At 42.7% G+C, this 15,245-nt stretch overlaps 1 protein-coding gene across 3 annotated transcripts in view; it reads left to right on the top strand.

Annotated features, from left to right (window-relative positions):
- grid2 (glutamate receptor, ionotropic, delta 2) overlaps positions 1 to 15,245 on the top strand; it is a 494,495-nt gene that overhangs the window by 461,392 nt on the left and 17,858 nt on the right. For all 3 annotated transcript variants that reach the window (XM_030416162.1, XM_030416164.1, XM_030416165.1), the window contains exon 14: positions 1,051 to 1,217. In XM_030416162.1, coding sequence (XP_030272022.1) covers positions 1,051 to 1,217 — 167 coding nt within the window. The remainder of the gene's footprint in view (positions 1 to 1,050; positions 1,218 to 15,245) is intronic.

Here is a 15,245-nt window from a genome sequence, read left to right as displayed (position 1 = left end):
GCAGGAGTCGGTGCAACACTCAATTTTTAAGCTAACAATGCAGGATTGATCATCGTTGTGAATTATATCTGTTCTTGTGTTGGTCCTCATATTCCACTTCTACAGTGTCTGAATGTACTCGACCATTATTCAGCTCATCTACAAAGACACATGAGTGGAGGAGGAGTAGCTTTATGAACATTTCCTTATTTATAGAGGATGAGCTAAGCTAAATTTGGAAGTATTGCCAAAAAATACATTAAAAAGAAATGGAAGTCTGATTTCCCAGTGCCAGTTGGATTGCGAGTCTCAGAAGTGAACAGTTGTATATCTTTGGGAAAGACACTAAGGAACTCACTTTTTTTTAGTTTTTTTTACAAAATATGGCAACCTTATATTAACTACATGGACTAGTGATCTAGTAGTTATTCTTAGTTACATTTTGATTGTAATTTTTACATCATTATTTATTTTATCGTCTGATAATTATTGAGGCAACTTATGAACAAGGAGCGTTATTGTGTCGTCAGTGTGCGGCTGTATGTTCTGTTTTCCGCTTAAAAGATAAATACTCCAAAAACAACTATTCCTAACCATACCTCTCCTTCCCCTGTTCTTACAGATGTGATAACCTCAACACTGACTCCAATATCCAATATGCAGATATTCCGTTATTGTATGTATTATGTAATGCAAACAGCTCAATATAGTCCAGGGGAGGGTACAGAAACGGGCTCTGTAAGTAGATACTTCACCAAGGGAAGAGCAATGAAAGGCACAAGGAATAGATGCATATAAAACACTCCTGCAAGTAAAAGTCTGTGGAACACTGTTTCAACAATGTGTTGCTCTATAGGCAGTGTAATATCATGCCAACACAGAGATATAGATCAATATGACTCCACTTATGTTTGCTTGCAAACTTGAATGACATGATTTTCAAAAAGATCAAGGATCTCTTGGAGAGCCGGCTCAATAAATCCATCGAGTTATGACCCGAGGTGAAGATGCACCTTTCTGAACATCGTGAACTGTGTGTGTAATGTTTATATATTTTTTTTTTATTTTCAGGTGAAATACGGCCGTTTTGGTTTCGTGTGGGACGCGGCGGTGCTGGAGTACGTCGCTAATAATGATGAGGACTGCTCGTTCTACACCGTCAGCAACACCGCACCAGACCGTGGCTACGGAATCGCCATGCAGCACGGCAGCCCCTACAGGGACATCTTCTCCCAGAGGTAGGAGTCGTAACAGCAGCCAGCATCCGGCAGCATCTCTCACTGTGTTTTATTTGTTATTTTAAGGACACATTTTAGATGCGCACTGATGGAAATGCCAATTTAATTCCATGTTGTTCGTGTCAGTCATGTTGTCTTCGGTGTGAGGTCGAGAAATATCCCCGAAGTTGAGAAGACTTTTTGTAGAGAAATGCATAACTTGAGGAGAGGTCGTGAAAATCTTTACTGCTCCGAATTCATTTCAGCCAAATAAAAAAACGGCCACTGCCATAAACTCTGCCCCTCTGCTTGTTTGAAAAACTCTCCTCTGTAGGTCAGACACCAAGTACATAGCAGATTAAAGTGCACATCTATCTCCCGGAGAAAAATAGGCAAATGGCACTTTCACAGCTTTTGTGCAGTGCCGCTGTTTAACCTTCCGCACAAACCGCTGGTTCGCGCTGAGGTTAGGCGAGCCTGACAACACAGCCTCACAAATAAGTCAAGGGCAGACAGAGAAGATGTATCCCAACCGATCCCAGCTGTTTATGTTGTTGCCGGAGCACCCGGGGGTGGGGGTGGGGGTAGTTGATGTTTGTTCAAAGCATCTCATGGATCGGGGAAAGGAACTGAAGTCATTCACTCATCCACTATTCATGTGGTCCCGTATGACTATTAGGAAGCTCGGTAACCACACAGAGGTCGCTCACTCATCTCCTGTCAGCCGCCGAGAAGCCGTCTGCGCGCTGTTTTACAATGCTGAGTGTCCTTGTTTGTTTGTTTGTCTGCATTCATTTTTTATGCGATGCCGTGAGATCTGAACCACATCACCAGACTGCAGGTTCGGTCGGGTGAGGTGAAGTGTCTCCGGGAAGGCCGCGTGAAGGGTTTGCTTGAATGCCAGCGGTGTCGCACGTTGGCTTTATTTGTGAGCGGGCACGAGATTGTGTCAAGAGGACGGGGGAAAAAAACAAAATGTCTGATGCCTTCATTAAGCTGTCATAATTTATTTTATGTAAAATAGTGTGTCAGCGCGTGCGTGGTGAGAGATGGGAACACATTTTCTGTGTGCGCGGGCCGAAATGTGTGAGCTTTACAGAGCGTGTGAGTGACTAGGCCTGTCTGTTTACAGCGCCATATCCGGTGGAGCGTTGCGCTTCAGAATATTGCCTATCATGGCTGTTATCAAAATAAACAGGCAATTAATTGACAGGCCATGTTTCCAATTCCCTCCTATTATTTCAGGGGGGGCGATGTCACACTCCTGGGAAGGCAGTTTTCAGACAGTTTGCTCACTCTGGTCCCCGTGGCTCTAACGAAAACACACGCAGAAATTGTCAGGAGAACAAAATAATCACAGGAGGTATAATTGTTTTGTTTTCCTTTTGCTGTGATTTTTTTATTGATTTTTTGATTTTTTTGATTTTTCATCCTGACACACTTTATTATACAGGTTAATGAAGCACAGAGAGGAGTTTTAATAGGAACTGTATTAGCGGTCCATGCTCTGATCGCACACAAAAACTATATTCATTCCGCTTAATTTTTCTTCATTGGCCTGGTCATAATAAGTCTGGGGACTTGTTGATGACCGGTGCAACTCCTTCTCTTCAAAATAAAACCGTAATAATTGGTTACTGGTATTTTTTCCTCACAACTAACTTGACCAACCACAACTGCGTTTGAGCAGAACATGATCAACATTAAAAGCAGGGAATAAATTGGGTATTACATCCACATTTATACTGGATTCTGATTTTGTTGAACACGACTAGTTTCAGCTTCTACGGATAAGAGAGGATTTTGGTTTTAATTTTGACAGTAGCAGAAAAAAGTTGGAGTTTCTGAATTATTAAGCAGCCAATCATAATCTCTGTCCACAGCAACAAGCCCAGAATGCTGTGACGGCACCTTTCCAAAAATACTGAGGGGGAAATGATGTGAAACTAGTGTACAAGCCTGAGTGTTATGAAGTCTACCAGGCTGCAGTATCTACAGAAATGAGATTGGCATTCTCATCAGTGGATTGCTGTCTGGATCCCATTCACTCAAAGTGGATTTCTAAAGCATTAACACACATTGCTGGGTGGAGGGGAGGGGGATAGCCATCCAAAAACCACTAGGGGTAATGGGAGGAATTATATCAAAAGCTAACATCTGCTTCGCTGGTCTAACCCTTCTCAGATGCCACTGCAGGCACATGTGTCAGGCACCACCAGTTGTAAAAATAGTTGCTTGAGCTCCTGTATGAGTATATTCTGTCAGGCATTTCTTTAGTCTTCTAAAAAAATAGATTTTTTCATGTCTTGACATGACGTGGCAGAAGAAAAATATTGACTTCAGCCTCGGGCTTTTTTTGTCTTTGTTTTAGAAGAACATGTTCAAGTGTATAGCAAGATTTGTGCAAGGCTTTTGTTTCTGTCCATCACAACGTTTTTTTCCAGATGAATTGCTTTCCGTGGGTTTTGATTCCTCCGGCCCGTCCTCGGCAGAAAAAAACTGCCGAATAGATCGTATCTGCAAGCAGCATCTAGCTGTGGTAGTGATCATGACAGGCAGAAAGGAGGAGGTCAGGTGATGTGTTATCTAATGGAAATTCTGACCCAGTACACTGCTGGTTATTTGAACTTACATACTTGACGCTGACTGTCACGTAACTTATGTACTTGTTTTAACCCAAAACATGATGTTTCTATTGACCTAACCAAGTAGTTTCGGCGCCTAAACTTAACCTAAGTGGCAACTACATAGGTCTAGTATGTCGTATGTCGCTGGTACTCTCTACCGGTAATAGTTCAGAAAAGTGTTAATGGTAACAGATGACATATGATAATAAAGTGATGGAAAAATTCTTTGGCACTGAGACCCTACAGGGAGATTTTGTAATCAAGGTCCATCTGCCCTTAGCAGCAGCCAGAGGAGTGCAGACGCTGGTGGTGGCGGTGGCTGATGGCTCTGCTGAGACCGAAGAGGCTGATGAGGCTGTAGAAAGATTAGGCTGATGAATCTATGATGATGGGACGGCATGACCCAATTTAAGGCAGGAGGAGAAATGTTTTAAAAGGATCAGTAGCAAGATGGTAGGCTGAAGAAAAGAGAACAGATGATGTCTCACTTAAAAGCCCAAGACAATGACAGCAATGACATGGTGATATGAGAAATAAAGTACAGTCCAAGCACATAGGAACGGTACCTGTCATTTGAGTCACTGGCAATCGACCCATCTATTACTGTTTTTAAAACTTTGTGGTAGATTTCATCCTGTCCTTGCTATTGTTTTCAAATAAAGCTCCATGAAGTACATAGAGCAGTGTCCCACAAGGATCAGTATTGGGTCCCCATGTGTTTAATCTCTATATTCACAATAGTCATTTTCCAGCTGGCATTTGTGCTGATGATGACATCTCCATTGTGCACCAAGGCTTCCAAGTCAACAAAACGATTGCATTATAACACCTGTTGATTCACCCTCTCCCACCCATGCCCTCATTGGTAACCTAGTAAGAGACTTCTGTCATGGGCATGCACTACAGACAGGCTGAAGAGATCCTTTGTCCCCAGGGCGATCACACTGTTCAATACCACACAAAAGGGAGGAGAACTGGACTTTTCAGCATGAGTCCCTTTCTGCCCCTACCATCACATCACTGTGTCTACTGTCTAGTTTACAGGCTATATTAGCCCCCTTACACACAATCTGGACTGTGGCCTTTACATGTACATTTACCCCTGTTGGCGGTTACAATGTCCACCTCTGTATTTTAACCTAACTTTCTGTGTTATATTGTCCTTATTTTGGTTTGCACATTCTTGTTATTCTTGTTATTTCCATACCCATGTTTAACAACAAGCAGAGTTTGCACTGATTATATTCCTGCACTGTCCTCTTCACGTTCTTTTTACTTTTACTATTATATTTCTGTGAGTGATCTGTTTTTTTATGTGGGTGAAATATGTGTGTATGTGTGTGTATTTGTAAGCCACTGGATGTCCGAAATTTCCCTCGGGGTGAATAAAGTGCCTATCTGTCTATCTATCTAGTTGATATAGTACAGCATTGTTAAGCAACAGGAAGTTGTTGCAATATCAGATTGTGCCACAGTAACTCATGTGGAAATCATTGATCATAAATGACAAATTCTAATCCTCCGTTTCCCTTTTGACAACTGAGAAAGAAAACAAACACAAGCCTTTATGCCCAATAATGGGTTACGTGCACCTCACTATCATACATTCTTCCAAATCAATTTGAAGTTAGAGTCGACTGTTCCTCTGAGGGACTTTAAAGATTTACTTGACGATATGTTTTTTTTTGATTGTTTTAATCAGTGTTTTAATTAATTTTGTTTTAAGTCGCCTTTGAAAAAAGAGATCTCAATCTCAGTGCATTTTCAATTGCTCGACAAAACAAAGAAAAGAAAGACGAGACTTGGATTTAAGCTGTAATACTATAAAGAGAACACAAACATGCGAGATGAGGCGTTAATGTGGCAGCGATCGATAAAGATCTAAATACTCAGCGATGGTGTGGTGTAATTGGAGAGGGAATCTGCAACTTCTGAAGAGCACTATGCATTACGTATGTGTGTGTGTGCAAGTGAGTGAGTGTGTGCATTCTGCATACTTAAGGAGTGTTTACTATCCGCAGGTCCCTCGAGGTAATGTGAGAGATGAAAACTAATTTATTTGCTTTGACACTTCGGAGAGACAGAGAGAGGGGCAGTATCTGTGGAAAGAGACAGACTGCTACAAATTTATCCTTTTTTTACCACTTTGTTTGTTACGAAGAAAACGTCGCCGGAGCACAAGTGCACCACTGTATGTGTGTGTGTGTGTGTGTGTGTGTGTGTGTGTGCGGATCTGAGTCTATTTGTCGGCTCTGTCGAACAAATAATGTGCGGCTGTGTATTTGTCGCGTGTGTGTGGGTGCTTGCTGTGCTGTGATTGATGGAGACAGCCTGCAGATTTACCAGAGTCAGAAAACAGTAGCGTAAAGGGCCAGTTCGCTAATTTAAACTGACAGCTACTGACAAGTTGTTTTGAAGTGCTGAAGGGGTAAGACTGTGGAGAAGAAATAAAAAATAAGCCATCTCTCCCAGGCATATATTATTTTTGTCTGTTTGAGTCTGCGAGCATTGATGTGAAAATTTTCAAATAGAAGATTTAATCCATAGCAGATGGACATCTTGAGGGTGCTGCAGTCTAAGAAGATAAGCTGCGGGCCAGACGTTTTATTGTGCATACTGAACGCGATTACGTCTTACATCTCGATTGCAAGATAGATGAGGTGCCTCTTTGTTAGCGATTATGGTCAGGGCCGCAGAATTTAAAGTGTGCAGTGTAGTGAGTGCAACAAATTCAATGGAAGTAGATGATGAATGTCAGTAGGAATAAACAGTTCAGAGGAAATGAATTATATGCTCATTAGTATGATTACACAGCGCAGTGTTATTTAAATGATAATTCCACTCTTCAGTTTAGGCACACGTTAGGCGAGCAAAGAGCGCCACATTTTTACATAAGAATTTGATCATGGTCACAAAACGTGTTGCGTTAAACTCCAACAACGAAGACACATTCATTGTGTTGTTCTATTGCCCGGCTGCAGACAAATGTGGCCTAAGGGCCGATAGTTGAGTGCTTCCAAAGTAGATCCGTGGTACACTGTATTTCTGTGGGGACCATGGCAGTGCGTGTTGTATGATAAGCTTGAGGGCCCAAATGACGCACAAAAGAGCGACAAATCACTGCAGCGATCACGGACAAAATGACACCTCAAAGACAATGGGTTCAGATTGCTGTGCCGAGCGTACACCACAGGCTGGCTCCATTCTGGACAAATGACATTAGATTGTTGGTTTGCGGCCTTGTCATTTCCCGTCCTGAGTTGCGTGAAAGTAACCACATTAAAAAAAAATAAAATCCATCAGCTTTGATTTCCCTGGCAAATGAGCTATGATTTTGGACAGCTGAGAGGGATTTGGACTTTTTTAGAGTCCAAGTGGTTTGTTTTCATTTCTTATCTTGGAATAAGATGCATGTTTAAAATTGTTGTTCCGTGTCAAAAAAAAAAACAGGATCACAGAAGAGGATTACTGCGTTGGTGAGTATGGGTTTCATGTGACAGTCAAGTGACAGTGTGTATGGACCCCAGCTAATGTGTTTCTCTCAATGCCACTTGTTTCAATACACAATAGAAGGTAGCAAGGTCACGGGGCATGCATATATCTGAGCGATTATAATGACATTATTTTTCTCTCCCTCCATCGAGATCATCGGCGCAGACGTTTTGCATTTATTTCAGTCTTAAATCAATGCATCCTTCCTTCAGTGTTCCCTCTACAGCCTTGCTGGGCTTTTGTGAGTTATCTCATATCCTGTCCAAATGATAAATTCAAGTCAAACCATAGTAAACAATGTGTTTTTCCAATATAAAAGTAGTCTTCTTATAAAAAAAAAAGCTGTTTTTAAGTGATATTAAAGTTGCTGTGAATAAAAAGGAAAACTGACTCATTGTTCGCTGTGGTTTCCGTGTTGATCTCGGCGACGCTCGTGACAATAAAATTGTCAGCAATAGTTTAGAAAACTGTTGATGAAGTTGAGTTGTGAAAGTTTGGTTATTGCCAGCCTCAAAGTGAAATTTAATGAGTCGTGTAGTGTGGAGTTTGCCATCAGAAATGTATATGATAGAGATAAACTAAGCGGCATCGCTGAAGGACACATATAAACAGCTTTTAAAGCTGCCCATGTAAATCTTACATTTTAGTCCCAGCACAAGGGTTGTAAACACAAGAGGGCTGAGGGTAATAGCTCAGTCACTGGATTTTTTAAAACAATCACTTGATCACATTGGTGTTACTGCAGGTGAAATTGCCAGGAGCTGTATATTAAATGTAATGATCTGACAGAAACGTCCCTCTTATTGTCCTTGTAATCAGCCAATACAAAGACTCATTAAACCTTTTAAAAAATCAGGTCAGCTCTTCATAAGATGCTTTGCTTATTGCCTGTCAGTCACATGTGACAACTCAGTTTAATTGCTTTACCTGCAAAGCTGATGACAAAATTAGCAAGTTAGTCAGTTGATATGAGACTGATAAGGAGCTGTTTTGATATTGTTCATTGCTAAAGTAAAACTTTCAGCAGTCTGTGATTCTGACATTTCTAAGAAGTGTTTCTGCTTCCCTTTGTCTTATTAACTGTAATGTCACATTGTGGTCAAGGTAATCTTCATGAGCATTTTAAGCTGATCAATGAATTAATTAGCAGATAAAATGATAATGAAAATAAGTGCTGATTAGATTCAACCAGTGTTGATTAAAGAAGGTGGCAGCTACACTTTGTGTGATAAATTAAACCCTGTGTCTGTTATTTGTACTGAGCAGCTTTGTGACTTTTACACTTCAACACATTTGCCCACTGATATAAGAGCAGAGCAGCACTTTCACTAGTGGAGCCTGATAGCACACAGTTTGTGTAACACCTCTATGAATGTTACTGCAGTGAATTTTACTGGCCCAAACAAAAGTTGCACAGAGCAGCTTTTGTTTGCCTGCATAGTGGTTTATTATACTCTATTCTCTATTGAAAGAATAACTCAAGTTTTGGAACATCAGGGAGTGAAAAACACATTTTGCTGAAAACAGTCTGGCTTGGTTTCTAATCCTCGATGAGAAAACTGACTTTATCCTCACTCGCTGTTCTGTTTTTGAGGGCCCTCCGAGGAATATATTATCCAGAGCATTGGCATTTTTTCAGTTTCTTTCCCCTTTCATCTCTCTCTCTCTCTCTCTCTCTCTCTCTCTCTCTCTCTCTCTCTCTCTCTCTCTCTCTCATTTTGTGAGCCATTGGCAATTAACCCGTCTTATTACTGTTTTTAAAGCTGTGTGGCAGATTTCAGACTGTCTTTACGATTGTGTTCAAATAAAGCCCCACAAAGTACTTAGAAAGGTGTCCCACAAGGCTCAATATTTGGTCCCCATGTGTTTACTGTCTTTATTTATGATAGTCATTTCCAGCTGGAATTTATGCTGATGATGCCATCTTGTATTGCACCAACTCCATCGTACACCAAGGCTTCCCCAAACTTGTTGTATAGTCCAAATCAACAAAACGTTTGCAGATCACACCTGTTGATTGACTCGGGCTTGGTTTCGAATCCTGGACGAGAAAACTGACTTTATGCTCACTTTCTGTTCTGGTTTTGACAGCCCCCGAGGAATATATTACCCTCAGTATTAAAAAAAAAAGATTTCCCCTTTCCTCCTCTCTCCCTCTCTGTCTCACTCTTTTTACTATATTTAATTCATTATATTGGCCATGATCCAGATTTCCATTTTCATCCCATCGGAAGGAAAGAAATCCCCAGAATACGGGCAGAGTGGGAAAAAGATATAGAAGAAGTAAAACATCACATCAGTTCATTTGCATCCAATCAGCTCAATTCAAACAAGTTCTTAGAATTCATGTTTAAAACAACTGAGATTCATTTATTTTGAACAAAAAAAGACCAGGGTATTATTTTTAAGGCTCTTTGTGGTGCCATTAAACCATGAACTACATGCATAATCAAAAAATAAGGCTCCTGCTGAACAAGCCAAAAGCTAAAAAGCAACTCATTTTATTCACCATCTCTCCCTCTCCATCATACACACACACTCATTCACACAGTGAGCTCGAGTTAAGCTGGAGGCTCTGAAGCCTTCAATTTCCAATCCATGGAAATCACTATCCATGGGGGAAAATAATGCATTTTTTTCCGAGGGTGTTGAGCAATGAAAGGAAGGATCGCGTGCGTGTGTGTGTGTGTGTGCATATGCGTTCACGTGTGTGTATTAGTGTTTCTACAACAGTGACATTGTTCCAGATGACAAAAAATTGATTTAATGTCAAGTGTCAATCTACCGTTGCTCTCCCCTCTCTCCGTCTTTGTCTGAGCCCTCTCGCTCCCGAGCTGTCACTCCTCTACCAATCTATCACAGTAAAACTCCAGCCCACACACTTACTGCATTCATTAAATCTTTATTAATCACAATTAATGATGGGGATGTGGCTCTCTCTCTCTCTCTCTCTCTCTCTCTCTCTCTCTCTCTCTCTCTCTCTGTCTCTCTTCCTTTGTCTCTCCCTCGCTCTCTCGATGTGTTAATGATGGTTAATGACTGTTTGACTTCTGTGCGTTGTTTATCATAGTTCAGCTTGATAATCTGTTCCAGTTCACCCACACACTGCGGCTTAACGACGCTTAATTGAAAACTTTGTTGACAAAGTGTATGACATTGAACCCTGAGAGCGCTAATTGGAATAATTAAGCTTGGCAAACTTTACTTGAGGGACCAAAGCCTCATGGGTAAATGACCTCCCCTAACCCATCCCTTGAGCTTTGATATATGAAGACACAGATAATTGAAAGGGCAAGATGGTGGCTCGACGATTAGCGCTGTGTGACTCACAGTAGTAAGGTCTCACGGTGACACGCTGACCACGCTTGTTTCCCTGCGGATGTCGGCCACGCGTTCAGTTAAAGCAGCGTGTACGCCAAGCGCTTTTAGAAATGCAGGAATCCAGGGAAGTACAGGGAGTAGACGACGAGACTTCGTGACTTCCCTGTCAAGACTGTACACTTGATTCCCTGAGCGTAAAATATTCGGCAGAAGTGGATCACTGGTTCCACTAGTTTCTTTTTCTTACTGAAGTATTGCCACACAGGATAAAACTCATTGGCCCCAAGAAAAAGCATTATGAATTACAATCCACTGCTTGGGTTTGCCTTTTCACCTGCTGTCACGCTGATAGCATTGGATAAGAGTTTGCCGTACTTCTGTCTGTGCACTTATTTGTCTGGTAAAGAAAAAAAAGAATGCACCAATGTCAATGTGTTTTATCAGTAGGAAGTGTGGTTGAGTTGAAAAAAGCCCAAATGTTGAAGTTCACACAGCTTGTGCTTTGTTTGTAGTTCGTGTTCGTAATGGGGTTTAGAGTCATAATTTATGAACCGTGCATCATCATGCTGATGTTGTCTAAGGCCTGTCACAGCCCTCAAACCCTTAAATCAGTGACGCAGATTATGCACTGAAAAATGTGGGCTGTTTTAAAATTATTTACGATGTCTGAGACACCGCTCCTCTCCTGCTCTGCTCTTCTTTAATGGCCGCCCCGTTTGAGAAATTCAGCAAATTCTCCTCAGAATCCAAGAACAGACTCTGCGAGATAGGTTCGGTCTTTTCATATTTGGTACCAAAATAACTCCCGCTCAAAAGTGAACTCAAATATGCACCGCCAGTGCTGGAATAATATTTTCTCCTGTCTGAGGCGAGTCCAGCCGACTGTGGTTGAATAAACACTTTCCAGACGCAGGGGTTATTGATGTGTGGCTGTTGGTCAGTGTGCTTCAGACTCAGCGTCTCATGGAATTATTTATTTATTTATTTATCTTTGCTAAGACACAGGGAGAGAATAATCAGGAGCAGGTGCACTTCACTGACCGGGTCGATGCTGCTGAGTCTCTGCCCTCTTCACTGCCCTCCTTGCAGAAGTGGAAAACAGATTAGGACAAATGAACTAAGTGACTGCAGCACGGGTCAGTTCGGAGCTCATCTTTGCGGTTCACTGTGATGCATTTTTGACAGGTTTCGCTTCTCGGTCGAGGCAGGCCACGGGGCAAAACGCCGCATGATGTCACGATGACAATCTGATGCTTTATCGATTTTCCCTTCGTCTCAAAACGCGGGTGTCAACAATCAAGGCCGGCGCGCGCTTTGGCTCGCCGTGATTCAGCATCTGAGGACACTTCAGTGGGGTTGTTTGCTGACACGGGTGCTTGAGCTCAGCTCTCTAGCTTGAAGGCCAGCCTCCCTAATCACTATGTCACTCTCACCCACCCGGAGTAATTGAAATACCTGCCGCAGCACAAGGTTTCAGCGACGGGTCTCTCTCACTGTACTTGTTCCAGCGCACGTATTTTCTCAGACTAGCTTGTACTCTGAGAGGGAAAAAAAACTTTTCTGACCCTGCGCTCGTGTAACTACTTTTAGATTCTTTTTTTGTTTTTTTGTTTTTTTTACTTATTTAACTATAATATGAACATGTTTCTTTTTCGTGTTTTCCGGCGAGCCCAACGCCACGGAGGCAGCCAGAGCCCGCTGATGCTGCCAGCTCTGTGTTAGGCTAGTAACCGAGCTGTCAACCCAAGGATCCTCTTCTTTAAGGAGCCGACAGCCAGCGGTCGTCTCAGGGCAACAAACTCATTTTAGCACAACACCTCCGTCTCTCGTCCCCCCTTCCCTCCCATCCCATCCTCCATCGCCACGCTGCTCATTCTGTTCTCTCATCTCGTCCGTTGTCTTAACTCTTCCCCTTGCTCTCTCCTCCCATCTTGTCTCCCCTTACATTCTCTCTCACCTGCGGTCTCCTTTTCCACGTTGTATTATTTCATTGTCAGCCATCCATCCACACTGAACACACTGCCAGGTTTTGTCTTTCTGTTCCCTTCACTTAACTGGCACTCTCCCCCCCTCCCCGCTCCATCTACACGTTCTCTCTACACCTCTAACTTCTCCGCAACCTCCACTTTTCACAGCCTCTTACTCGAAAAATGTGCACGCTACAGAGGTGACAGGATGGGAGTACCCATTTCAAAGAGTGAGACTGTTCTGATTGCTGCAGACACAGTCGGCCGTTCCTCAGACGGCGGTGTGTGTGCTCCGTGATGACACACCTCGCCTGAACACCCCCTCTCAGAAACAGTTAAGAGGTCTATCTAGCCAGTTCTACAATTCACTGAAATGTTTCACATTGTGCTTGATCATCTAACCCACACCGCTCTGCATTTCAACCAGCTACAGCTGCAGTAAAAAAAAAAAAAATGCTGCTGCTCCTGGGAAAGAGCAGCACGGGACATAACCTGCATTTATAGGGGGCCTTATGGATGGGCCCAGGGAAGACTGCAGAATCAACACAATATATGGAGTTACAGTGCATTTAAAAGGCCAATAAGTGAGATTTTTACTACCCCATAGCAGAAAATAGCCATAATATATCTAGAGGGGGGTGATAGCCGAGGTTGATCAATACCAGTGACTCAACGATCAGTTTGCCAGGTGCTGAGATAACAGGCTTTCAAAACTCACTTTGTAGCCTGTGGTTCTGTTTCTGGAACAGCCCCGCCGTCCATCTGAGTCACAGAGTCACTCCCCTTGCTCCGGCAGCAGTGCGGCAGCACAGTGGGAAATCTCTTAACAGTCCATTTTCACTCCAGTAAGGACATCATTTATAACCTCAGCGACTGCTCATTAAACTGCTGCAATTAGAGGTTTCTGTCAAATGAACTCCTAAGAGCCCACTTTTATGGTACTAAAGGAACATATGTACTGGTTATAAATATTGAATTGTATTTAAGGGTTTTTTTTGTTGGATGGAACTACACGGATTGAACGTCACAAAAATGTTGCTACTGAATGTATTTTGTGTTCCATCCAACTATGCAATCTTCCTTTGCACTAGCCAGTAGTCGTAGTGGGTACGGCATTGGCAACACTTGGTTAAGTTTAGAGAAAGATCCTGGTATGTTTTGATACAGAAAAAGTCGTCAGTGACTTGAGAAATAGAATGAATCGACCAAAATCATGTGCTTTTTTGCCTGAACTTAACAACAGACTGGTCTGGATGCAAACCCTGACCAGCGCAGACTCTGCAAATCCCAGATACCTTCACACTTGTACGTGTCATAGGCTACATGCTATATTAACTAGGCTACATACTTTATTGACATGTCTACAAAATGTGTCATATCATGTTAACAGTACATGTTTATGTGTTTATGTCAGGAGGTGGAGTGACAGGAGAGAAGGGTGCCAAGCCAGTGACCACAGTTTGAGTCTGAGTTTCAAATTTCAAATGGACAATTTTCAGCCGTGGTTGTGGTGACATAAAGCTGATATTTTTGAAAGGAAGTCGGGACATGTCCAACTGTGTTTGTGTGGACACAACCGGGTGTTTGCCAATTGTATTTGTGCTGACAACAGATGCATATCTACGTCCAGTTTTCCTTACCCTAACCAAGAATTGTTTTGAACCTGTTTGCTGGGGGGGTTCTATCGCCATGAGTAGGTGTACTTGGCCTACAACGGTGTTTGAATCGGTGGTGCATGTCAAGTGGCATCCATGCCCGGGTGCCAGGAATGAAGGTTTTTCATGGCAGAGCACTGCATTGTAACCAGATGATGAGTGATTGAACACATCACTTTCACGTTTCACGTCTGATCACGTCACTTTCTGTGGTGTTACTGTTGCGGCTGATCTATGTGTGAAAGAGAGAGACAACAAGCACTCTTTGTTCACGTCCAGGTCTCCCTCGGCTTTTCCATTCGGTGAACAGTCCTGATTTCTCGCTGGTGTGCGACTGTTCCTACATTTTTCATGCGATACTCAGTGAGTCACTTTCTCCCTCCTCCTCTCCCTCTCCCCCCTGTGTGTGTGATCTCAGTATAATATTTTACATTAAATGCGTTTTGTCAGCTGCCAGAATTCACAACATCGTCGCATTTCTTTTTTACGTTTCGCCCTCTCTCCCTTTCGTCAAGGCTTCTGTCCCTCGCTCCTTTATCCAAATCGCTATGGTGTGCTCCTTCTTTTTTTCCGGCTTGAGTCGACTAATAACGTGTGATCATCCCACCATCAAGGCTGCTGCCATAGAGTTGCCATGGCAACATCTAGTCCACGCAGTAACGGCCACTGCGGAGAGCGCGGGGAGGCAGAGACACACACTCATATACAAACACACACACACAACGGTTGCCCTGCACCACAGAGGCAACCCTTGCTCATTTGTTTTAACAGCCAGTGGGAGTGTTAAAGTCATTATAGATCTCCCCAGTCAAAGTCAACGATCTTAAAGCAAGGTGATGACTCATTACACACACACGGTGTTAATGCATCTCGCAGCACACCAGCTGTTTCACGGGCACCCTCGCGCGGGAAGATGCACGCAAGCGTACAGTATACCCTTATACGCTTAACGTATAATAATACACTGTTACAAAGACAAACACACAT

The sequence above is a fragment of the Sparus aurata genome, chromosome 5 (genome assembly GCF_900880675.1).
Source record: "Sparus aurata chromosome 5, fSpaAur1.1, whole genome shotgun sequence".
Lineage (NCBI taxonomy): Eukaryota > Metazoa > Chordata > Actinopteri > Spariformes > Sparidae > Sparus > Sparus aurata.
The sequence above is the reverse complement of the archived record's forward strand: the minus strand, read 5'-3'. Positions and strand labels throughout refer to the sequence as shown.